Here is a 25,406-nt window from a genome sequence, read left to right as displayed (position 1 = left end):
TGGCCAAAAACCCTGGCTGGCCAAAAACCCTGTCGGTCACGTTACACCAATTGCGTCTTCTCTGCTTCTCCTGTAGGGCTTTTCCTAACGTAACTAATGTTGGATTTAACTATGAAAATTAACTGCTAAGTTTCAAGTCGATCCCTCTCAATATTAAAGGCAATTACATCTAGCAACGGAGTTAAAGCAGCTTATACTGTTATGCGTAAATGGAAATCTAAGAATAGTTATACCTTTTACTAGGTTCAAATACCTTAGATTTGCTCTGTCTATACCCTTACGGCAACATTAATAAATTTGAAGCCAGTTAAACGCTAGTTACTTACTCTATAGTATAACCTTGGTCTTTGTTACATATGTTCTTAGGAGATATATGTATACCACTTTACGATGCTTTACACTTACGTCCTATGCTGCATTTCCTTTCAATTTATAATTGCGTTACTATACTGTTGCGTAAAGCCACTCGAAACCCAATTACTTTTTCAACATTTGATCTATACTCTACGGATGATCATCCAACCAGCTGGGCTAGCAAAGGTATATATACTCTTCTATGAAGTGGTAAAATTAATAAAGGAAGCAACTCCAAGACTCGATCAAAGTTGGCATGTAAGAAATATGTACTGCACCACGTATATCTATTGATATATGCTACCGGGTTAATAATCCAATCACCGTGAACAGCCATTAAATATTTAATTGAACGACTCTGCTCTTGTCAGAGCGTCAAAACACTTGAATCTGGTACGCAAATTACGCAGTAATAGTTCCTAACCTTGATATAGTGAGTAAATACTAAACCCAGTATCTATTACTGTTGCATTTCGTTTAGTTAATGCAATAAAGCTTAACTAGACCCTTGATGTTAGTTGAACTGTTGTATGGACTTGTTGTAAGGGTTTGCTCTGCTACTCTATTTTCGAACAACTGAAAAACTTGGAAAGCGCTGCTATATCTCAACAATGTAAGAGAATTCAACTACTTATTTGTTATGGTTTACCTCAGCTATAAAATCCGTTTCACAGAGTATACTATATTATTAGTTTAATCCTATTTTAGCTTACCTTCGATCTGAGTTTACGTTTGAACTTTAACCTGTTGTATAATAGATATCATATGGTTCAGTAGGCTCTGTAAAACATTATAAATCTATCTCACTACAGGTTGTAGACAGAGAAGTATTGATAATCCGTAGCATAAGTGTGTCGAGTTTAAAACTGCGTAGAAAGTTCTCGAAAGCAATAATGCTACCGTTACTTACAGGTATATGTTTGCTATGAATAGATTATCAATGGAAGCTTGTAAGAGATAGTATTGATAGGTTTAATCTAACCAGTAATAAAATAGTATATTTCTACCTAGCTTTAGCAATGTATCTATAGGTAAGCTATGTATATGGTCTAGTTGCGTACTTTCCTTTAGTAGCTAAGTGGTTAAAGGTCTGAGTATGCCTAGCTACTTTACAGCTGACTTACTGCGGTAGCATAAGAGAGTAGTTGGTCCTTAGGAAGACTGAAAAGCCTTTGTATAAAATAACGTGACCCGTATCGAGTTCGGCCGACCGGTGAGTTCGCTCAGGTGTGAATTGTACCAACTTGTTTGTTCTAAGCTCTATCATTTCGACCAGCTCGAACAATATTAACACCAATAACTCGCTCCAACAGGTAGGCTTTTCCCTCTTTTAAATATATCGAGGAGCTTTGAAACTAACCCTAAAGAACAGCGTATACAGTACGTACTCGATACAATTCGCAACGAAAATTTCACTGTACGAAAAGCAGCTGGTCTGTACAGTATTCCCCGAAGTATATTTACAAGACCATGTTAACAGCGAGCACTACAGTCCCAGAAACGCTTATACCTATAAGCAACGCCTTTCGATGGCTAAAGAAGAGGTAGTAGTTGAAGCTTGTTACCAGCTAGATATTTAAGGCTAGCCTATAACTACTAACGCTCTTTATAACTTTACAACCCGTCTCTTTTATATAGAAAACAGCATTAAGCCTTTTAACGATAAATAGTATACTAACTTTCTATAACGCTATAACGAATTATATGTTTACCATATATATATATACTATATTAAGCTTGGAAACATACCTTTAATTATAATACGGTAGAAAATTGGTTCTACCTATTTGTAATAATACAGCTCGCTTATAACGTTCCTAACGAAGATATATATAATATAGATAACAAGGGATATATAAACGGTATTACGACGGCGTAGATGATTATTATTTCTCGCTGCGATAAAAAGCATTGATTACCTTTAACACTATGACCACCATCGCTAAAATCAATCAACCTTGCAGCGGCTGAATCGTTTAAACCCGTAATAAAAATCGAATAGCTATAATTCGTAATAATATATCTCACGATGTAATCTATACAGAACCCTAACCATTAAGGCGCCGTAAGCGTCAAAATCTATAATCTTGTTTACTATACCCTCCCCTTATATTACTTCAGCTGCTTAACTTACCTACGCCTAGTTCGCTTAGCTTGTATCCCTTCCGCGCGCCCTACCTCTGATGCCTCTGGTACCTAGCCTTAGCGACCCTGCCTTTAGCTGTAGCGTCTCCCCTCCTACCTCTCTTAGTACCTCCCTTACTACTATTGCAAGCCTTGCTTGCCCGCGGTAGCTAGATATATATAGGAGGCTGCTAAGCCGGTTAGCTATAACTGCAAGGTTAGGGTTAACTATATAATACTTTATAGTTGTAACAGGGTAATTGAAGACTACTGTATGGGTACGATTTTGGTGGATTTAAAGCGTTTTCGAGGGACTTTACGTTTTTAATATAATTAGCAAAGCTAGGAGGTTAAATGGTTTTAGCAGTCTTTATCGGAATAGCAGCTGTAAAGTTGTATAAGCGTAGTATAGTAAGGGTTAGGGCTATATATCATAGTATTATATCATATAGTCTAGGAGGGGTAAGGCCTCTAGTTCGGCCAGTATATCTTAAATACAACCTGATGTATTTAAATATCAATATTCTATCTTACTACTAATTTGATTCCCTACCTTGTGAAACACCCCCTTTTTATAACAGCGTGCACAGCCTACTCTAGAAGCACAACACCATTAATTCATAATATTACTACTTAACTATTTAAAACAGCTTAGATACTTTCAGCTACTAGTTCTGCAGACTGGGCATCGCTCTCTTCATTAGCGTTTTCTCTTACTCTGCCAGCTGCTTCCTAGGCGCGTTTTTTCTCTTTAATATTTGCGAAGAGCTTGTTTAGATCCGTAGGTACCTTCTTCCTCTAAGTTGGTTTAATAGCTTCTAGCTAAGCCCTTAAAGCCTTATTCTCCGTCTTAAAGTAAGACTTTTCGAAGCCTATTTTATCTAAAGCCTTCTTAATTTTTCTAAAAACCAGCTGCTTTACTTTAGGACCTATCATATTTATATCCGGTTATATAGAAGACATTTACTCTGGTAAATACTTAACTGCTACAGCTCCCTGTTAGTAACAAAGTCTAGGGTTAAACTAGAAAATATATTTACTACGCTTACGGGCGACTAGGTACAACTAGATAATAACCGCAGCTTTAATAGAAGTAACAGAGAGCAATAGAACAATAACGGGTTTACGAGAGTTAGTTAAAATAATAATAGCTTTAATAGTTTTATATAATTCTGGAAGTACAACAGTTAGGGTATAGGTAGGGCTATAGTACAGGAGAACAAAGCATAAAGTACGAGACAAGGGTCTCGTTTATTTAAAATAATGCTTAGATCTATATAGCGTATATTTCAAAGGAATAGCTTAAGCAATATAATATCTAGGTTTAAATTATTATTTTACTACTCTAATCTACACTTAATCGAGTATATTTAGGCAATTATAAAGGATATACTACGAAAGGACTTCCCTACCCTTAATAAATCGCTTTAACCTATAGAATATCTCTGAAAGGGTAAGATTATTAATATTTTAGAGTGTTTAGGATAGTACCTTATACGCTAAAGTTAATAACTGTATCGAGTTGATGCTTTGTTGCCTAGAAGCAGTCCTAGCTTTAAAGAATAATATAGTAAGTATTAAAGGCTAATTTTATAGCTTTAACTTAATTGTTTTATTGTATTTGTTTACTTCGTTTTAACAGCGTTGTAGTAGTCTAAAGTAGTCGGGTATAGTAAAAAATAAAGTATATTATAACTATAATAGATACTTTTCTAATTATAGCTAGAATATAAATATATATATTATACTAGCCTTAACTCTTTAATAAGTAAATAGCTTTACTTGCTTTCGTACTTCTAGTAGTTAAGAATTATATTATTAGGAGTAAACTATTCTTAAGTATTACCTTAGTAATATAAGAATAGTCTGGTTAGTAAGATTAGCCCTACTACTTTATTAAGTATAGTAAAGAGAGTTTTTACTTTATTAGACTCCCTTTCGTTTTAGTTAACAATGCTAATTACCTAAGTAAAAGTGTACCGGTTTCTATTTAACTATAACTATCGTTAAGTTTTAAGTTTTTTAGCGTATATAACGAGCTTTTTACTACGGATTAATCTCTTACGTATAATTCTTTTTATTTTAGAAAGGAGGCTTTAGAGTAAAGTGTAATATTATTATTAATATCCTAACTACTTCCTAGAGCGAAGTTTATTATATTTACTACAAACTTTAAATACCTATACAGTAACGAGTGGATATACTAAACGTAAACTACTAGGTGAAATATTATTATTAGCCTGCGAATTATAAACGGTAGTTAACTTAGCTTACTATAAACAGGATATTGTTTTTAAGTTTATTAAGTTTTATTTTTACAGATATTAGAATATACTAAAAGTTATTGCTTCTAATCTAGTATAAAAGTCTATATTTTATAAATATTCCTTCGTTAAGTAGCCGAATAATAACTCGGTAGCTATTCATTATAAGCTAGGGCTAGCCTTTAAATAGTATAACCTTTTAATTATAACGTAATATAAAGTACCTTAATAATTAAGCTAAAGATTACGATACTTAGTCCTAAATATAAGAAGTACTTAACTAATATTACTATTATCTACTTTCCTATCTATATTAGTTATCCTAGGGAAAGCCTTTTCCTAGTACTATATATCTTTTTAACAAGTAGGCTTTATAAACGTAGCTACTTCGCTCCGTACGCTTTACGCTATTACAAGCGTTTATATATAGCGTAAGCATTATATAATTAGTACGCGTCTTATCTAAGTAGCTAGTATAGCCACTCTTAGCTGAACAGCAAGACTTTACGGTTCTAATACCCTTCTAATAGCCTATTAATAAAGATAAAAAGATAGAAATATTCTTTCTCTAATACAAAATCATTATAGTAACTATAATGGTTAGGGGTATATATAGGAACTATTATATAATACGGACTGAGTAGTATTGTATATACGGTTTGAAAAGCATTCTTCTTTTCTAAACTAAAACCGGCTTTAGAAGCTATACTAAACCTAAGCTAGTTAAAGCTTATAAGTTTCTTCAAGACTTAAAGAATTGTATACTAAGCCCTGCTATAACTTTCAACTATAACGGTTCGTGTTTAAGCCAGGGCTCTTAGGTAAAGGGTACTAACCGAAGTTAAGGAAAGTGAGAGCATAGACTACGTAACCGTTATATAATAGATATAGTAGACTACGTTTAGAAAGGGTTTAGTAGTATCTTAAACTCTGCTCTTTCGAATATAATATATATTACTTTCTCTTTTATCCTATACTATCCAGCCTTCTTATACCTACCTATAGCCTTATACTACTACCTGCTCCTACCTTACTTTTTCAGCTTACTCTTTACGCTTCTTATATAAATCTTAGCTTACTTCTTTAGGTCCGTACTCCTAATCCATTTAATATAAAAGGCGCGCTTCCTACACTTTTACTATATCTCTCGGTTCCCTTGTTTCCTATAATCCTAAGATTATAGATATTCTTTAGTAGCTATATTTCTTTTGTGCTTTCGGTACGTACCGTAATTTCTCTTTTACTATATACGTTTCTCCCGCGCTGCTTAAGTGTATTTTAGCTCTTTAATAGCCCGATGTCTCGAGCATTCGGGGTAGAAATATACTATTTGTATCTCTTTTGCGTCCTTGACGCGTACCTCTGCTCCTTTCCTATTTTATTGTTGGCTCTACTTCCGATTCTAGACCTACTTTTCAGCCCGGGACCTGCTTCCGGTCCTTTAGCTTTAACGGTATAATTCTTTCTAGGTAGATTCTATAAGTATAATATAGATATTTACCTAGCTTCTAAAGTAGTAGTTACTTTTATATAGCACCTACAAAAACACTAGTAAGCTTAAACTTAGACAGTGTAAATTAGAGTAATATATATAGTAAGTAATAATGTTAGAAAAACTATATATTATATAATATTTAAATTATACTATATATATATATATGGTTTAAGTATAGGTATGCTCTGCGTACGTTGTTAAGGAGGCTTAATACAGGATACTGTACTCGAAGCATCTTAAGAAAGTAGTAATCTAGAAAGTGTTAAAAATGGCATTGAATTCAATGATGATTAAGAAGAGGGAGGGCTATTTTACGCAGGGCAGTCTGGAATATATATGGGAAGTGCAGTAAAAGCTCCGTATCGGAAGGCTTATCAAAGAGATCAAAGCTATAAGGAGGCACCTGCAGCTATACAGAAAGGTTATGCAGCCGAAGAGAGAGGTTCTGCAGCTACAGGTAGCTTGCTGGTTCTCTAACCGTTTTTCTTTCGCATTAAGGCTGTTTAGTAGGTCAGACTTTTTAGATGAATCTACTTAGTAAGTTAACCTATCCACTTAAGGAACGACCCACTTTAGAGACACCTCGCAATGTTTATACTGCAACTTTACTACACTACTTTCAACTTCTAAAAAGTAAAATAATAACTTTCTAGCTTAGAATCTAATAGTAGTTAGATCTACGGATAGCCTACTGGAAAATCGATTTGTAATTAGCCCTCGAGGCTTTGCAGGCTGGAAAATCCAGCTTATGTAAAATCGCCAGTGACTTTAGTATACTAGTATCAACACTTTACAATCGGCACTACGACCTCCGTACCGTACGAGACTAAGCCTTCTAGATATTACAGGCCCTTAGTCCGGTCCAAGAAGAACGTCTTATATGGTAGGCTCTGAACCAACAAGCCTTCAGTTACCCTCCAACTTATATATAACTACAGGAGCTTACTAGCCGACTGCTATATATCGGAGGATCTGACGATTCCGTAGGGGTTAGCTAGATAAAACGCTTCTTATATAAGCATCCTGCATTTAAGACCTAGAGGCCTTAGAATCTCGACCCGCCTTGTATAGGGGGGGTTATTGTAAAGATAATTCGGCTATAGTTCCGTTACTTTAACCTTCTAGCTATCGACTGGATACAACTAGCCAACCGATAGAATATAGATAAATACAGCCTTATTGTCACGGATAAGCACATGGGCGGCCTGGGAGGCTGCAGCCGGAACGCGGGACGTTCCGACAGCCAATCGCTTAAGGAACCAATCAGGGGATTGTCACGCGGGTCTAAGTGATAATCCAGGAAACATCACCCGGATCACGGTGACGGACGTGATAATCACCATTATCACGGTGACGGGAGTGATAGTTCAGATGTATATATACTAGCTAGTTAGTCACTCTTTGGGAGGACCTTTAGAGGTTCTCCAGTAAGCAATCACAAGGCAGTCGCTACACTACTGTTGAAACAATTGCCTGTGCACTTGTTGTGAACCCTTTGGCTTCACCGAACCACACCCCGACAACCCCGTTTACCTTCGGTTATAAGTCCCTCTCAGTGGAAGGGGACTGTGATTCGTCACACTTATAAAGAGTATTAGTATTAATAGTCTAGCAGTCGGTAATACTAAGTTCTATACTATTTAACGAAAAAATTTAGTACTAAGACCTAGACCTCGTTTATCGAATATATCTCGGTAACCAAGGTATATCTCCCTCCTACTATACTCTTTAAAGGCGAGTACGTTTAATAATACTAATTTCCGGTACAAAAAACCGATTTTAAAGACTAGGTCTCTACTATAGCTAAAAAAGGCTAGACTAATATAACTATTATCTTTTCTTAGCTTTAAAAAGCTTTTATCCTATATATAATACTTATAGATCTAAACGAGCTTCATCTATAAATACTAGACAGCTACAATGGCTATAAAGATTATAGTTTTCTAAAATAATACCTTATTAATAATATCCGTCTTTTATACCTCTTACTGTATACCTTTTATATCTTTTAGACTCTTAAATTATTAATATTTAATCCTTTTATAAAGGCTTACTATAAAAGGCTTAACTATAAAGCATTTTCAACTGATTCATTTATTATTAGTAAATGAATAGTATTATATTACCTTGTATTAATATATTAAAAAGCGTTAACGAGGTAGAATATTAAGTCTAGACAATATGTATTAGATTTATAGCTAATCTATACTTCTAAGCCTTTAATAAACCGTTTACTACTAAAAAACTTAAACGACCTAGCAAAAGATACATAGACTTTATAGCTATAAGATACTCCTATAACCTAGCAATGTATTCTATTTATTTGTCTGGGTTCTATAGTAGTTGTCTTAATATTATATAAGAGAATCGAGATATGGAAGAGGGTAGCTAAAATAAGGAACGGCTTTAACAGGTTACTTATATACAGGCTTTTATTCTATATAATCTAGAAGACCTTTAACGAAAAAGACTTCTAGTTAGTTTACTTAGAATAGGAGAACTAGATACTACAGACTCGTATCGAGGCTATAAAGCTGACTAGAAGAAAAAGGGTACGTTTAGATCCCAACGAAGGCTTTATAAATATTAAGTAAATCTATATAGCCCAGGAGGAGACTAGCCGAGTTTAAAAGAGTTTTGTTGAAAAGAGCGATAGAGAAAGTACTCATTCCACTGCTTCCTGTATCGTAGTTGAATCGAGGAGGGTGTAGGCAGGTGATAGAGTCGTAGTAGCGTATGGGTCGGCAGACGTTGCGAGGTGTCTCCAAAGTGGGTCGTTCGCTAAGTGGATAGGTTGACTTAAGGCTTAAATCGGCATCAAAGGCGCTGAGGCTGCGCAAACGTTATCTCAAGATCACGTGATAATAACCATCGAGACATCCGAATGGAATTAGCACTGGAAGTACAACTCGTTTCGTTCTCTCACCTGCCACTGTTGATCATCAATTGTACTTAACATTGGACCTTCCGTTCCAAAACCATACACATTTCCACCTCAACGTTTTCACTTTTGTTTAAGTGCCTCCAGCGGTTTCACGATGCGGTAGCCCAAACCCACCCAACACCACGTCGAACTCTCAGACCATGCAGAACATGCCCGACAAAACACTCAGGGTGGTCACTTACGCTGCCGGCGCCTCTCTGGCAGCAATTGCTCTCATCTACGTCTTTGGTCCGACCTACTTCCTCGACAGCGATACTTCCGCGTCTTCGAATACAGCGTTTTCGGGTCGCAGAAAGGGTGGTGTCTGTGTTGGACTTTCCAATCTTGCAAATGACTGCTTCATCAACTCGGTCCTCCAAGCCCTCGCTGGGCTCGGCGACCTTCGGCTTTACCTGATACGTGAATTGCATCGTCGAGATCTCGATGGCGACTCCGTATATGCACATCCGGTCCCCGTTGGCGCATTATCGGAGGACTCACACGCTGGGGCGCGCCTAGCCCGGGATATGCCAGCCTGGAAACTGGAAGGCTTGCAAAGGGGAATCGTCACCAGAAGTTTGAAGGAGATGCTGGATGCATTGAACGAGCGGCCCCTCTACAAGAAGACAATATCTGCCGCACCTTTTGTGCGGACCCTGGAGGCAGCTTTCGGGCAGCGCTTCAACCGACAGCAGCAAGACGCCCAAGAATTCCTGCAGGTGGTAGCCGAGAGGCTCTGTGACGAATATTATGCTGGGCGCAGGGCGCGGTCATTTGTGAAGCACAGGATGCTCGCAAGTGACGGGCAGGCCGCTACCGCAGCGTCAACCGCTCTCGAGGAGCTGAACGGGGAACGGCCGAGGGGCAGTGTTGGTCTCAAGGTCACTGATCGCGAGGCAGAGCACCCTGCCGTGGACGAAGACGAACGGTTCCCACTGGAAGGCGAGTTCGAGTCACAGATTGAATGCCTGACGTGCGGGTTCAAGCCGCGGCCCACGACATCGAGCTTTTGCACTCTTACGCTCAATGTGCCTCTGGTCTCGTCAACCACTCTGGCAGCATGCTTCGACGGGATGTTCAAGACAGAGTACATTGACGACTTCAGATGCGAAAAGTGTCGCCTGGTGCACGCGTTGGGTATCCTGCAATCCGAACTGCAACGCTCTTCGACAGACAAAGCAAGGGCAAGCGCGCGTGCTGCCATGGAACGAATCCAGGATGCCATTGAGAAGGACCCGGAAACCCCACCCAACGACGTGTCGCTCCCAGATCTTCGTCTTGCGCCAAAGCGCAAGATCGCGAGGCACACACAAATCACCAAGTTTCCAAGCATACTGGCTGTTCATTTGTCACGATCCATCTTTGATGTTAGTCGGTCGTCTCAAAAGAACCAGGCCAAGGTCGCGTTTCCCGAGGACCTGCGACTCGGCAGCTTGCTCCAGCAGCGACAATACAAGCTCTTGAGCGTCGTGACGCACAAGGGTAGTCACAACAGCGGACACTATGAATCCTTCCGGCGTCAAAACCTGTACCCGCCGTTTTCCAACCCGAGCACATTCCGGGCGGCAGATGTTTACAGCGGGACGGGAAGTCCTTCACCAACGCCTGGTTGCTGCACACCATCCTTTCAACCACCCCGGACTGTTGGCCAGCTCTCGGCACTCGATGCTTCCGTGGATGCTGATCCTGAACGCTTCTTGGAGCACCCGACCACAACCCACGAAGCAGACTCATCCGTTTCGCGCCTCAAAGTACTCGACAGTGGGAATGTAGCGGGAGCCCCAGCGCCTTCTTCTGAGGTCCTGCGCGGGAGTCAAGGCTCGGACACGCTCGCCCCGATCCTGAGCAATGGGTCTTCGCGAGTAGGATCTTCGCGTGACATCTCACCCAACCCGCGTGTCGAGATCCCAGGGACTGATCAGCAGGTCGCCACCCAGGGGTTTCCGACACAACCGGTCCGTGTTGACAGGCCAAAGAAGAAGAAGCAACCTGCGCGCTGGTGGCGCATTAGCGATGACAAAGTCAAGGAAACCGGCACTCGCGATGTCCTCAGCATGCAACGGGAAGTGTACTTGTTGTTTTACGAACTGGAACGAACTCGATGCGGTTGACATCTGGGGGTTAGGTCAATGATGCACCCACCAGATGCTCGCGTAACTGCCATGTATGATATATCCTCTTCCCCGAGGGCGTTCTCTCGGGTGGACATATATATGAATCCAGCACTAGATTGGGCTACAGTGAACCTTGTTTGCACCCATCCGTGACGGCAACTTGTTACGTTCTACTAAGGGGAGCTATGGGGTGCCGGTCACCTCGGCGCAAGGCTTGGTTGCTAGTTAAGCCAAAAAGCATGACCCTGTTGCAGCCACGACAGCATCTTATATCGGTGAAGTGTTGAACCGATATCACTGTTGCTCTCGGCACACTATAGATACCACTATAGCCAGGTAAAACTAGGTATTGACACCCCGTCACGCTCATCGTCATGACTGACGTACGGCACAGGATCCCAAGATCCATGGGGCACTATTACCCGTGCAGATGTCACAAAACATTATTGACCGAGCAGCTCCTTCTCCAGCTTTGCCACTTGCTCCTCGCTCGGCGGAGGCTCCTTCCTCGTTGCCTCTAGCTTTGCAGGATCAAATCGCCAGAGTCCGCCCGTCTTGTCCGCATCTCCGTTCAGGGGAAGACCAACAACGGGACCAAGGCTGGCTAGCACGGGATCCTCAGCCTCGCCCAGGGCTGTGAAGTAGCGGCGTTGCCATGTCCGCCCCTCGGCCCTCTCTCTGGCACGCGACTCGCGCTGCGCATTTTCGATCTTGCTCTTCTCCTGGCTGACCAGTTCAAGGTCTCCTTTAGCAACCGCAGCAGCCACCTTGGACCAAGCGCGCCTTGATTCCAGAGGATGCTGCTTCTCCAAGGGAGCCACGATTAGCTCGCTGATCGGCAAAGGCTCCCACGCCTCCACGAGGGTGTCATTGTTGTTGTACTTGGCAGGACCAGAGTGTATCTCAAAGGACTTCGTCCATTGGCCGGAGACGTTGAAAAGGACGTCCTTCTCCTTTCCACTTCGGTAGAGCGTCGCGGTGAAGGAGTTCTTCTTGCCGGAAATCCAGCCTTTCCCGCTGTAATCGATCTTTGCCGTGAAGCCCGTTGACGAGGTGATATAGGAGCTTCCGTCTAGTTCGATGTAGGGTGCGCCGAAAATGAGGCCCTCGATGTGAAGAGACGGCAGGGTGATGAGGTAGGTATCGACTTCGGTAGATCCGGGCACTGGAACGGAGAGAACAGCATGGCCGATCTGCTTGATGTTGATCGTCTTGGAGAACGATGCCTTCTGTGCGTTATACCCCTCCAGACGGACGCCGCTCGGAATGTTGGTGATATTGTACGCGGTCGCCGGCGGATGGTGGCTAATGTCGGCCGTAACACAGCGCGGTCAGCAATGGACAGGCCTCCATCCTCGTCAGGGAGGGAAGCTCACCTGACTTGCTCGCTGATCAACTCGGTGGTCCCAGCATCGTCCTCCCACTTTCCCAGGAACAGTTCGCCGAGGAAGGGGTTCAGAGGTTTCTTCTCATTGCCGTACTGTTCGCTGCGGCTGGCGTACTGCTGCTTCAGGGTGGTCAAGAACCACTTGAGCACAAGAAGAGCTCGCTTCGCCGGGTCGGCTTCCTTGGACGGCGCAACGAACACTGAAGGATGCTCGCACCAGTACGAACTGAACTCGGTAAGGCTCGTGGAGGAAAGAATAAACGGTGGCGCGGTCAGGCTAGAAAGGTCGCCGTTGAAGGACGCGATCGACTACGCGCACCGACGAGTTAGCTCAAGAGCGTTCAGCCTGGCGGTCGGAAACCTCGAACCTTGAGAAAGGCACCCCAGCTGGCCCCCAGGCTGTTGCTGGACTGCGTTGTCGGCGTCGGAGACTCCATTGTCTTTCGGGTCTACAATAGAACGCGAGTGTCCAGCTTAAATATTTAGTGGTGGGGATATGGTGGCTGCTCCTTGGCTTGTTGACAGTGCGAGGTCTTCAATAATGTTTGGAAGTTGCGACAGCTGGCCCAGCAACTGGTTTTAGCAACTCTCTGAGAAAAAAAAAAGGTGTTGGGGATCTCAACCCAGTGCCTGCGTGCGAGGAAAGGCCGGGCCTTCAGGATTGTTGGGAGGCGGTGTTAAAGCCCAGCCGCTTGGGTCCTCCAGGAACGCGGCGTGGATGTGGGGGGAGGGGTTGGTTTCGAAGTGGGGCTCCAGAACTCAAAGTCCAAGCCCCGGGTGCATGCAAATGACGACAGGCTGAGAGGAGGGGGGGGGGGGACTTGACGGTGGATGATTGTCTTGGTTCATGCAGAAGAGTCACACGGACAGCAAGGAAACACTAGCTGCTATGGGAAGTAGATCGATGGTACACTGCATGAGGTGGGCAGTATTATATCCGGCATGACCTTCCATTTGCTTCATCGGCCTACGATCCAAGGCTACCAAGGGATGGGTACCTGACGGGGAAAGTATCTTTGATCCTGTCCTCCATGACCGGGACCGGGAAGACACGGACCATAAAGATACAAAAAGGGAACGACCAAGGCGCGGCATCAATCCACGACCCGGGCGACGCGGTCTTTGACCTGAGCTGACCACCACTCTTGCCAGTCGACAACCTTCCTGCCACGCCGTGCTTCCTCGGCGCAGAAGACCATGGCATGACTGCGAATAACCTCCTCGAGAGTACAGCCGATGAGCTCCAGTTGGGCCCTGTTCGTAGTCCAGCCATGGTTTTTGACCTTATCAATGGCAAGGACGAACTGGCGGGTCAATCCAACATCGCCTCCGCCATGGCCACCGCGCTCCATCGCCGGCCGGTGGACGGTCTTCTTCCCGGTTCGAAAGTCCTCGACCGTGATGGTCTCAGAATCGGTGTAGATCTCGCCATCGACGCCGTACAAGTGGGTGTAACGTTTGCAGACCTTCTTCGTCTGGGCAACCATGTGAAGAATGGCCGTTTTGGCGTTGCGACTCGCAGGGGCGGATGCCTGAGGAAAAGGTTCCTCGTCCCAGCTAATCGTGACTACCTGTTCGTCACAAACGTCGTTGTCACACTCGTAAACGCATCTTCCAAACCAGTTCCGCCGTGATACTTCTTCCGCTGGCATCTCCTTGTTGTAGTCTTTGGACAGTTCGGCCAGAAGCGCTCTCTTGGCCTCTTCCGCCGATCCGTACGATTCGATATCAGGAACCACAATCTTCACCGGCCAACCTGTGTTCATCGTTTCGAAGCCGACAACATCGGGGCCCACGTAGATGCGCGGCGCCGAAAACTTGCAGTCAGGTTCAATGGGGCAAGATAAGCAGTTCGTGGCGCTACCCGCCCCCGGCGGTTTTCGACTGCGTTTGAAATACTGGACCGAGCCGGTGCTGGTCACGGTGGAAGGTAGGTGGGGGGTGCTGGTCTTGTCTGAGGGATCTGGTGGCGAGCATAGAAACCAGAGCAGGAGGTCAACATCATGACAGCACTTCGTAAGCAAACTCGGTGCCGATGTCTTCTCATTCCGCCTGGTCATCATGACTTTCAGCACAACAGGCCGAGATGCGAGGGGCGCACACTGCTGTCGCTAGTATGCCCTGGAATTTACACAGGGTTGCACCTCCACTTATGCGGGTCATCTTGTTCGACGTACCAGTTTCCACGGACGTAGCTGTGTGCAAAATGATACCATCCGACAGGCTCGGTGTGAGATACGGAGAGGACGTCGCCAATAACGCGCTCTCGCACAACTAGCTGGTGGAGGAGGAGGTTGTGTGGGGTGTAGCGTAAGACATGCCCAACTGCGAACACGGCCTGTTGGTTGCCGGCAACTTTGTTGGACTCGAGAGCTTGGTACATTCGCAGGCAGTCTTCTAGGGTGGTTGCCAAGGGCTTCTCACACATTATGTGCACCCCCCCGAGAGCAGCAAGTGCTACTACCACTTCGCAATGCCTTGTGGTATCAAGTCATAGTCAGCCATACTTTTGCCCACGAGCCTCAGTCTGTACAAGTTGGACAGGAAGAGTAAGAGACAGACACAACATCCCAAGGAAAGGGCTGCCGGAAAGGTCATGAGACAGGGATGGCTGCCACCTTTCGAACAGAATACTTCCTTACATGTCGTCCAAGACGCAGACAAAGACGCCGTCGATGCCAGGAGGTACATTTGTTTCTCCTGCCTCAATCCGTGAGCGGCGTTGTGTCTCATACTCGATGAACCCGCGCCAGTGGGCAAAGGAGGCCCCCTTAGGCGGTGTTTGAGAACCCCATATCATGCTCCTGCCGAAAAATGTTCTCTTGTAGTCATCTGGTTCTGCAACAGCAGCCACAACGCCGTTGCTTGATGATCTCACGGCCTTTGCATATGCCCACCCCCGAGAGCCAGCACCGATGATAAGGAGGCGCGGGGGTTTGCTCGACGAAGTAGCTTCCTCGGTCGTGGTATTTGCAGTTGACATGCCGGGTACGGAGCTGGGTGTGTTGGTGGCCATGGAGGTGCACTTTGACGCTCTAAGCTCAAGGTTGCTGAAGCTGAAGTTTGGTAAGGTTGTGTAGTGAAACACACAGGAGATCAGGTGCGTCTGCGCAAGACTTGGGACAGCCGTAGCCACGATGAGTGTTAGATCGTGGTGTTAGACGACACGCGTTGAAATTTTGTTTCTCTAAGCCTGGACTAGCTGCCCAAGACCTGTGCAGCCATCATTCGAGGAGCTGTGACGAACGTTGGGGCCAGGTGTTGCCGGGAATCATGCTGCCTGCGCCTCGGAAGCTTAAATGCCATTGGCTGCAATGCTGCCAGCAGTGTGGCGGTGGTGCGGTTTGGTGTCAGTTTCTACGCGTAAACTTTCACACCGCCCAGCAGCCGAGGGACTGGTGGTATCAGTAGCTGCTCTAAGTACTCATATCTGGTCAGATGGAATGCTGGACGCAAGCCGTCGTGTGTCATGATATTTCCATGTGGGGGAAGGGAAGGAGAACCGAAGCCGCAGGCGGACAAGCCAATGACCGTATCCACATCGACGTTTTCATGGCACACTGGACCCCAAAATGTTAACTGTTTTACAACTCAGTTAACCGAATAGGCTCCTGACCCAGGGAACAGATCCATTGCTGCTCTGACTTCTCGTTGCACCCGAGATTAATACAGAAGCTCAATCCCTGACTGCCCGAACTCGAGATTCTTTGCCCTCCTTCGATTAGATTCCAGACAACGACGTCGTCCGCGCTCCTGCGTCACGAATCCAGCCTCGCCTCACTCAAGGACCACAGTCATGACGCAACCTTCTCCAGTCAGGCAGAAAGATGCTCTCGTATGGATTGACTGCGAGGTAACGTTACTGCCAGCCCAGTTTCCTTTTTGGAAGTAGGTGCTAACCATCCCATAAGATGACTGGGCTTGACCCAGACACCGACGCCATCATCGAGATCTTCTGCCTCATCACCGATGGTCAGCTCAACCTGTTGGATGAATCAGGGTGGGGCATTGTCGTGCATCAGACGAAGGAGAGAATGGACCAGATGGATGAATGGTGCACGCGTACCCGTAAGCATTGACCCCCCGTACCATACAGCTCGGCTGGCCGGCTGGGGTGAGAAAAGCGGGCAGCTAACTCTGGCGGTAGACGGAGAGAGCGGCCTCACCACTGCTGTCATCGAGTCCAAGGTTACGGCAGAAGAAGCGGCAGATGGGCTCCTGGCCTACATACAAAAGTATGTGCCAGAGAAGCGAGTGGCAATACTCGCTGGAAACAGTGTTCATGCCGACCGGGCTTTTCTCAGTAAAGGGCCATACAAGAAGGTCTTGGACCATCTACATTATCGAATATTGGATGTCAGCAGCATCAAGGAAGCTGCAAAAAGGTGGTGGTATGTACACTTGCCCATCGACTCCCACGCTCGCCGTCTCTCCCCCCCTGTCTCGACAGAAGGGCATGCAACTAATCAGTCGGTCCTTCTGCAGTCCACACATCGCATCAAAAGCACCCCGAAAGAAGGGATTACATCAGGCAAAGGATGACATACTCGAAAGCATTGAAGAGGCCAGGTATTACAAGTCGGTCATCTTTCAAGATGTGACAGCAAAAACGGATCCGCTGATGCTGCCATCAGCTAGTGCACCATATATACCTGCTACTGCAACACAAGAAGCCGCGTAGTGGGTAACTTCCCGCAGGGTGCACCGTAATCAATAGTCTGCGACGGCTCAAGAAAACGAGACGCTGTATCGCAAGAAGCCGCCAGTTTACACAAGAATAGTCTTCTAACAATCACAATCCTTTCCCCATTTTTCCCCGCCTCCACCAAGGCTTGTTGCTCAGCCTGAACTTTCAAGTCTTGACATCCGGTTCATCCCTGCCAATGAACTCCTTGAACTTCAGCAGACTTGTCGCCATCTCAATCTCTGGCTTGAGGAAGTCCTGAGCATCTTGGTCGTATGTAGCAGGGTCACTGCTGTGTTGTTCAATATACAAGCGGATCGTGGCACCAGAGGAGCCAGTGCCAGAGAGTCGCACGACGATGCGGCTTCCCGAGGAGAAGCGGACGTAGAGGCCCTGATTAGACGACACGGAGCCATCCAAGTCCGTGTACGAGAAGTTACCAGCCTCAGTCACGGTACGATCTATTTCTCAGGAGGACAGGCGTTAGCATCGGTGGGGTCGAGACCATTGATAAAATACCGCGAGGCACGAACCCCGAGAGATAAGGGGCTGTCAGAAGAAGGGAAAATAGACCTACCTCCAACCTTGCTTCCCACGAAGGTGGGGTCGTCAACCAAGGCCTTGAGGACGCCGACGACCTTGTTGGCGCCATCCGAATCAACATTCTCATAGTCGTACCGGGTGAAGAAGGTCCGACCATACTCCGCCCAGAAATCCTTTTGAATCTGCTTGATGCTGGGTGTGACACCCGGGTTCGCCATTCCCAGGCCTGCGATGATATTGAGCCACGCCACAATGGCCCAGAGACCATCCTTTTCGCGGATGTGGTTGCTTCCAGTGCCGAAGGACTCCTCACCGCAGATGGAGAGCTTGTCGGCGTCGAACAGGGCACAGAAGAACTTCCAACCAGTGGGAACCTCGTAGCAGTCGAGTCCCTGCTTCTTGGCCACAAGATCCACGGCACCGGACGTAGGCATGCTGCGAGCCAAGCCATAAACCCCGTTCTTCTGGAAGTACGGGATCAACTTGGCATGGTGGGCGATAATAGCCAGACTGTCGCCAGGGGACACGAAGGCACCGGCACCGTAGATCATGTTGCGGTCGCCGTCGCCGTCCGAGGCCGCGCCGAAGGGAATCTGTTTCTTCTCGACGACCTCAACCAGTTCATGAGCGTATGTCAAATTCGGGTCCGGGTGGCCATCATTGAAGTCGGGCGACGGCTCGCAGTTCTGCGTGGACTCGGGGCCCAGTCCAAGCTCCCGTTCGAAGATGGCCTTGCCATAGGGCCCGGTGACACCCGAAAGGGCGTCGAAGAGAACTTTGAAGTCGGGATGCGTGGCGAAAAACTCCTTGATCAAGGCAAAGTCGAAGATATCCTTGAGCATCTCGACGTAGTCGGTCGTGCTATCCACTACCTCGACCTCCAGATCCCCATATGTCTTGGTGCCAATGTTGGCAATGTCGATGTCTGGGATGTTGGCAATCTTGTAGGACGTGAGCTGCTTGGACGTCTCGAATATCCTGTTCGTCACGGACTCGGGCGCTGGACCACCGTTCGCGAGGTTGTACTTGATGCCGAAGTCGTTCTTGGGACCTGATGCCAGATGTCAGGGGCGGCTCCAGGACGAATGGGACGGGACTACTCACCACCAGGGTTATGGCTTGCCGTCAGGAGAATACCGCCGGTGGCCTTGCGCTTGCGGATGATGTGACTGGCGGCCGGCGTCGAAAGGATGCCATTCTGGCCGATCAGGAGTTTCTTGACGCCATATGCCGCACCGATTTTGGCGATCAACTGGATGACCTCGGGATTCCAGAACCGACCATCACCACCAATGACTAGGAAGGCATCTACAAATTGGCAATGCGGTAAGCCCTCGCGGTCTTGGACGCCGTCACGGCCAATGTAGCATTCACCTCTGATCAGACTCACCTTTGGCGCCCTCGGGGATGGACAGCAGGATACTCGCAATGAACGACTCGCTGTAGTGCGGCTGTTGGAAAACCATGACCTTCTTCCGGAGGCCGGAACTATTATAGGAAAACACGAAGCGTCAGCGGTGTGCCATCTTGGTCGTTGGCGCGAGCGGCTTCGATGGAGCCCAGGGCTTGGAGAAGGTCGCTGGCCAGTCCGGTGTTGGGTGCTGGGTGCGGGGGTGGGGTTGGTGACAACTTACGTGCCAGGCTTTTGATCGGAGAATGGTTGGAATTCAACAGTCTTGACGTCCATTCTGCATCAATTGGCTCTCTTTCGAGGTCGGGACAATGGTCAGGATGGAGTTGAGCTTTGAGGACGAGCTTTGGATGGAGAAGACAGATATATTCTGGGTACCCGGCGATGATGATAAGTCGAGTTGTTGGGAGGGGCAGGGAGCTCAGAGCTCCAAAAGGTTCCATCTCGGACCTTGGAACTGGGCATCAATGCCCCACCAAGTTGACCCCTGCTGGGGCTGCTGTGCCCCTCCAAACCCCTCCAACAGACGGGTTCTGGAACCTAGAACTGGGTTGAAGGGATGTCGGGCAGGCACGAAGCACCGTGCCCTGATGTGCCTATGCTCAGGTACCTATAGGTAAGGCACCGAGGTGCCGGGTTTCCCTGAAGAACCAAGAATCAGTTGTCTGAGGTGCCCCGCCAGCATGAGGTCATGTTCATAACCCCCCACACAGTTCCAAATCCAAGAGCCAGCTCCCTGGCGTCAGACCTCACCAAGGATGGAAATCAGCACATTCAACTTTTGCTTCCCTCCTCGGATATTCTTCATGTAAAGCGGTAACCACCTCGGCCAAGGCGGGTCTTTTATGGGCATGACGACTGAACCCCAGTGTAGGACTGATACAACAGCTCCATGGTCCCCTTTCTTGTCTATCATCAGTGGAGATAGATCAGATAATAAACACGGGATCGGTTCACTCGGCTCGCTCCCGAGAGTCAATCGAGAAAGATGTCACCAATACTACGTGCAAAATACCGCGCATGGCGCCATAAAAGATGCGGCCTTTTCTTGACCATCATCAGCTTTCCTTTCCCCAAAGAATAAACGAACGCCGGGAACATTCGCGTAGACGCCCCCACAAAACCTATGCACAGATCGGTACCTTAGAACCTCGGGAGGTAGGTAGAACTTCATAGTGTGGCAAGGAACCTGACAATTGTGTCGGGACAGGCATCCTCGTCATCCAGGCAGCGGGAGAACGGAGCCCAAGGGTCCGTGGAAGAACCAGTATCCAGGAGATGGCCATGTTGTGGAGGTTGTCGGGCCCCAAATTATACAGGTGTATTGTCTCGAGAACGGAGAGCTGCGGCCTCAGGTCGACGGCTCAGCAGCCTCATTCTCCGAAGACGATTCCGAATCGCTCAGTCTGGAGATAAACAGCTCCTTGAATCTCTTGGCCGCTTCACCCGACGAAGTCAGCGCTCCCGCCTCAACGCAATTACAGGCACCGGCACGAAGGATGGACTAGAGTTGCTTACCCTCCTCCCTTTCAAACTGAACCTCGAACGCGCCCAGTTTGTTCTGTCGCATATTTTCTTGTCTGTATGTGTTGCAGAACACGTAAAGTTGGACGTCTTTGAGCCAAACGCGATGCCTCGAGCGGCGGCTCAGCCAGGAGGGTGTCTTGGACTGGTGCGTGACTATAATATACTGTTAGAGAGATGTGGGATAGGATGGAACCATCACGAAGACGGAACAGAGAGGACCTAGGCGTCCTACCAAAGGCAGTCCAGACAGGACACTGTCTTAGTTCACCCTCCCAGACTGCAGCATGCAGCCGCAAACCCCGTGTCGGCATGTCCTCGTAAACAATGAGGGAGTGCTTGTAGCTATCGTCAATGATTTGACTAGACGGTAAAATGTCAGCGGCTGTCCTCGCTGAACCCATGGCGGTCAGAGGCCCGGGATGACCTACGCCTGGAACAGACGCTTTTCCCTGCGGAGCTGGAACTCATGTGGATGGACCTGGAGGGTGAGAAGGTTGCGTGCTTTCAGAGCGACGAATGTGCAGTAGAAGAGCACCATCTCTGGAAACTAGGTAATCAGCGACAAAAAAATGCCAAGCAGTTCCGTGATTCCCACACATACTCACCCTCCCACGTCAAGAAGTACAACACAGCCCAGAGCTTGCTGCATTGTTCCGTTTTGCTCCATCTCTTCAGCTGCAAGGCGCTTCCTTCGCGCTCGATCACAAGCTCATGGGCCCCAAACATGGAGTACCATGGCGTGTTGTTCTGAATCGTCCTGATCAGAAAGTACGGACATTGGTCGACTGAGCTGAGGAAGACGAGGATCGAAATGGCGTCGTTATCAAATGTCCTGCCAGCAAAGTGTTAGACAGTAGTAACCCTCGGATTCCCGGCGCGGACGGGTCTGGAACTTACCGTCTGAAGAGGACCTTTGAATCCTGGGGTATCGTTAAGTGACCCCAGGGCTGGAACGGACCGAACGCTCTCGACCTGAACTAGGCGTCAATATGCACATCTAACGGGAAGCATGGGTGGGGGGGGGGGGGTGAACCCCGGGGCTCGCACGCTTTAAGATGTTTCAGGCCCGTCCGCGACGGGAGAGGGAGGCTAAATATCTGCTCTGCCCAGTGGGCGTTCTGTTTGCTAGTTAGGAAGCATTGATTGCCTGGTCGAGGAGCTACATGGTCACGAACCGGATCCTGAACGAATGCTAGTTGCATGAGATTCTGGCGAACGAGGGTGCCTGGTTGAGCGGCAGGGAGGGCTAGGGGCCGTGTTAGTCGGATATCTTGACGTGAGTCAGGTTCCAGCCACCTACGAAGACCTCTTTGCTCGCGCAGCCTCATGATTCGACTACGAAGCGTCTCTAGCGCGTTGAGATCGAAGTTTGGCGACCTAACTCCATCATCAGGGCTGGAAGTTAAAGGGAACGAGATTGGCAATGACATGTTACCTGACGAGGAGTTGCTTGAGGAGCACCAAAAAATGATTATAGAGAACAAAACGCTGAGGCAATGGAAGCCCCCCTGCCTCGTCCGTCATCTTGTTGTACATCCTGCGCCATCGCATCTCCCTTGACACCGTTTTGTCTTCGTAGTAGCCCTTGATGTCTTTCAGACTCCTCGACAGGCACGGAAGAACCACGTTGAGGTAGTTGGTCATGAAGGGGACACGAGTGATATGCATTTGCGAGCGGTCTGCAAGGCTACGGAGGAGCCTCGCCGAATTTCGGATCTCCTCGGCCAGTGCGATGAGATGGCCATGGAAAGACTCGGGGAGTGCTGCTCGTAGCTGATCCAGGCTCCGTGAGACGATCTCGGCCTGGTCAGCTTCATAACAGCAACCGATGAGAAGCTGCGTCTCGACGGGTATGTTCATTGGGACGGGTGGCGGTGCCAGCTCCATTTTTGAATCCACGAGGAAGTTTGGGATATCCTGTATCGACTGCAATAACGGGTTCGGGTATATCAAGGACGATGGATCGATCGTAGAGCCAAGGGATCGTCAGGATCAAAGACCATGATTACGCTGGACAGTCGGTCCGAGGTCGAACGGGCAACGCGGAAATGGCTAACCGCGTTTGAGCTCAACTTGCCCTGGTCCAGCAGTCATAAACCAAGGCCCATGATCACGAGGTTGGTTCGCGGGAATGGGTTTGTTGGCGTGGAGAGAGGATTGTGGGGTTGGTCAAGTGGGATGGTGGTAGGTTCGGCAAGAGAGCAGATCTGTGGAGGCATCGAGGAGCAAACCCAGGAAGAGTACCACAAAAGACCCCCAATAACCTCACCACCCGATATTAGGCCTGATCTAGCCATCCAACGACAGGCGACCCACCGCCGCGATGCGGCTGCCACCTGACCGAACGGCGAGAGGACGATGGCCAAGAGGCCCCGCAATCGGGAGCCAGGCGGCGAGCGGCCCAGCATTGGCAGACAGACTACGGCAGAATACCACAGCCAACGAGAGATGGAAGGTTCCGCTGCTGGGGAAGGTCACGCAATGGCTCAAGACTCGACTTGCGAACCCCCAGGGCGCGATGCCAACGCGGTCGTCGAATCAAAGATGCAGCAGGAGGCCAGTTGCGTTGAGAGGTGGGGCTTCGGCCGACGAGACTGCCACGACACCAGTGGCTTGTCATCGGTGAGACTGCCGAGAACAGCCCTTGCTTAAGGGCGCCATCTCGACCGGAGATCTTGGGAGTGAGGAGAGTCCCATAATAAACCTGTGGGGATCATCCAAAGATGAGTTGGGCTAGTCCACAACCCCCAGAGTATCACGAGTTGGAGACAAAGAGACACCCTCTGGAGCCGGTGGGTTTTGACATATTTCGGACGGTTCATTCAGAGACGAAATGGGGGATCAGGTGTAACCCGATTATCTTGCTGTTCTCTGCCGTCGTTGGGCATCAACAATATGCAGGCGCATCTCTGCTCAGCGTGACGGATCAACGGTGAACAGGCGCGGAGCTCACACACAAGGAAACATTGGACACTGCGTCGGGTGAAAAGTTGAGCTCTCCATCCTTGCCGAGTTGATTGGATCCCAATTGATCAGGCAACGGAGGTGGTTGCGAGAATCGGCACGATAAGGAACCGGGCGACCGTGCCAAACCAGCCGCAGCCGGTCCCACGTAATGCAGAGGCTCACAGCTGGTGAACACGGGGGGCACACGAGCCGCAATTCTCGACCAAAAACACTAAGGATAGTAGTAATTGTTATACATGTCGTGAGAATCTCCAGCGTGGCCCCCTCATTCTGAAATGGATTATTCTCACCCAGACCAAAAAGGAAGCCATGCCTTCAAAGTTTCAGTCAACCGCAGCGAACCTCGCGAGAACCCCATGCCTGGAAGAAAAAGAGAATCATCGAAATCCCAGTGCCGTTCCCAAATCAAACACCGCCCGTCCCAAAAGATACAAGGAGAAGAAACATCACGCCAACGGTACCACCCACCCCGGCCCAGGACACCGCGCCTTGGGTTTCCTTAGGCACAGGCAGTAGTCAACTTAGGAAGACTCGTCGTCATCGCCGTCGGCCTGAGCCTGCTGTTGTCAACTATCAGACATAATGTTCTCCATCACACCGCCATAAAGGAAACGGAGGGGACTTACGTTGTACGCCTGCTTTTCATCCTCGTACCGCTTCTTGTCGGCAGCAGCCTTGGCCTCGTATGGAGCGCGCTGCTTCTCGGTGAGGGCCTTCCACCTTTCACCGAGGAGCTTGCCGACCTGACCGAACGAGACACCCGGGTTCTCCTCGCGCACGTTTTCGCGCTGCTCATTGGCGAAGAACATGTACGCGGAGAGACCCCTCTTGGGAGCATTGGGGTCTGCAATCAACGATTAGTTGAGAACTCCCAGTACGAATCAAAGCGTTTGTGGCAGGTTGGCCATTGTTATGAGACCACCATGCAGTATCTGCGATGGCGAGACGAACTACGTACCCTTCTTGGCGCGCTTCTTGGTCTCCTTGCCGCTCTTCCTAGTAGCCTTGGGCATTGTGACTGAGTTGGACCTGCGATGATGAATGAGTATTTGCTTTAGACAGTCGGGCTTAATCTCAACGATGCGATGTTGTGACAATAGAAAAAAAGCAGTTGGTGGTTCGGGCATTCGTGATGGCGGAGCCAGAGATCCGGGGGGCCTGCGGCGCGTCCCGGTCCCGACACGCGCGTCGCGTTTTGCTTGGCGCTGCCGACTCGCGATGAGAATTGAAGAAAAATGGCCTCCAAACAAAACGGCGATCGAAAATCGCCGCATTCGATGGAATCAACGAAAATACGTACCCGAAAAAAGGATTGAAATATGGCGAGTGTTGTGAAGGTGGAATGCGACGCCTCTTTGCTGGTCAGCTATTGTCAGGCACGCGATGGTGTGTTGATGATGATGTGATTTGAGATGGATGGAGCCGGCGACGGCGATGAGGGATGCTGTTGTTGGCTGCTCGGGAAGCAAGAGCAAAGACCCAAGAAGGCTCTGCGAAGAGCCCGCCAGCAAAGGAGGAAGTGCAGCGAAATGGCGAACCTTACGCCAATAAAAGAAAGGTGCGACGACAGCAAGGTCCTCGGAGAGTACCTGGAATGCTGCTGAGAATTGCAG

General features: G+C 47.8%; 7 protein-coding genes across 7 annotated transcripts; 2 read left to right on the top strand and 5 right to left on the bottom strand.

Moving 5' to 3' along the window:
- Positions 1–9,321: 9,321 nt before the first annotated feature.
- VTJ83DRAFT_2088 (uncharacterized protein) lies at positions 9,322–11,271 on the top strand (the record flags this gene model as incomplete). Its single annotated transcript, XM_071008319.1, has 1 exon — positions 9,322–11,271. One exon carries the CDS (start codon positions 9,322–9,324, stop codon positions 11,269–11,271), a length of 1,950 nt encoding a protein of 649 aa, XP_070868628.1.
- Positions 11,272–11,717: 446 nt separating this feature from the next.
- VTJ83DRAFT_2087 (uncharacterized protein) lies at positions 11,718–13,098 on the bottom strand (the record flags this gene model as incomplete). Its single annotated transcript, XM_071008318.1, has 3 exons — positions 11,718–12,579; positions 12,651–12,970; positions 13,030–13,098. The coding sequence occupies 3 exons, from the start codon at positions 13,096–13,098 to the stop codon at positions 11,718–11,720; spliced, it is 1,251 nt and encodes a 416-aa protein (XP_070868627.1).
- A 657-nt stretch (positions 13,099–13,755) lies between these two features.
- Positions 13,756–15,461, bottom strand: VTJ83DRAFT_2086 (uncharacterized protein; the record flags this gene model as incomplete). Its single annotated transcript, XM_071008317.1, has 3 exons — positions 13,756–14,713; positions 14,839–15,138; positions 15,304–15,461. The coding sequence occupies 3 exons, from the start codon at positions 15,459–15,461 to the stop codon at positions 13,756–13,758; spliced, it is 1,416 nt and encodes a 471-aa protein (XP_070868626.1).
- Positions 15,462–16,457: 996 nt separating this feature from the next.
- VTJ83DRAFT_2085 (uncharacterized protein) lies at positions 16,458–17,299 on the top strand (the record flags this gene model as incomplete). Its single annotated transcript, XM_071008316.1, has 5 exons — positions 16,458–16,514; positions 16,573–16,729; positions 16,809–17,052; positions 17,147–17,230; positions 17,296–17,299. The coding sequence occupies 5 exons, from the start codon at positions 16,458–16,460 to the stop codon at positions 17,297–17,299; spliced, it is 546 nt and encodes a 181-aa protein (XP_070868625.1).
- Positions 17,300–17,513: 214 nt separating this feature from the next.
- On the bottom strand, positions 17,514–19,575 carry VTJ83DRAFT_2084 (uncharacterized protein; the record flags this gene model as incomplete). Its single annotated transcript, XM_071008315.1, has 5 exons — positions 17,514–17,806; positions 17,923–18,939; positions 18,993–19,196; positions 19,279–19,376; positions 19,523–19,575. 5 exons carry the CDS (start codon positions 19,573–19,575, stop codon positions 17,514–17,516), a joined length of 1,665 nt encoding a protein of 554 aa, XP_070868624.1.
- A 1,075-nt stretch (positions 19,576–20,650) lies between these two features.
- On the bottom strand, positions 20,651–22,713 carry VTJ83DRAFT_2083 (uncharacterized protein; the record flags this gene model as incomplete). The annotated part of the gene is made up of 10 exons (XM_071008314.1): positions 20,651–20,739; positions 20,818–20,979; positions 21,059–21,186; positions 21,255–21,366; positions 21,432–21,658; positions 21,724–21,798; positions 21,874–21,944; positions 22,002–22,072; positions 22,127–22,203; positions 22,262–22,713. 10 exons carry the CDS (start codon positions 22,711–22,713, stop codon positions 20,651–20,653), a joined length of 1,464 nt encoding a protein of 487 aa, XP_070868623.1.
- A 1,601-nt stretch (positions 22,714–24,314) lies between these two features.
- VTJ83DRAFT_2082 (uncharacterized protein) lies at positions 24,315–24,806 on the bottom strand (the record flags this gene model as incomplete). The annotated part of the gene is made up of 3 exons (XM_071008313.1): positions 24,315–24,353; positions 24,420–24,637; positions 24,752–24,806. 3 exons carry the CDS (start codon positions 24,804–24,806, stop codon positions 24,315–24,317), a joined length of 312 nt encoding a protein of 103 aa, XP_070868622.1.
- Positions 24,807–25,406: the final 600 nt, after the last annotated feature.

Source organism: Remersonia thermophila, chromosome 2 (genome assembly GCF_042764415.1).
Source record: "Remersonia thermophila strain ATCC 22073 chromosome 2, whole genome shotgun sequence".
NCBI lineage: Eukaryota > Fungi > Ascomycota > Sordariomycetes > Sordariales > Chaetomiaceae > Remersonia > Remersonia thermophila.
The sequence above is the reverse complement of the archived record's forward strand: the minus strand, read 5'-3'. Positions and strand labels throughout refer to the sequence as shown.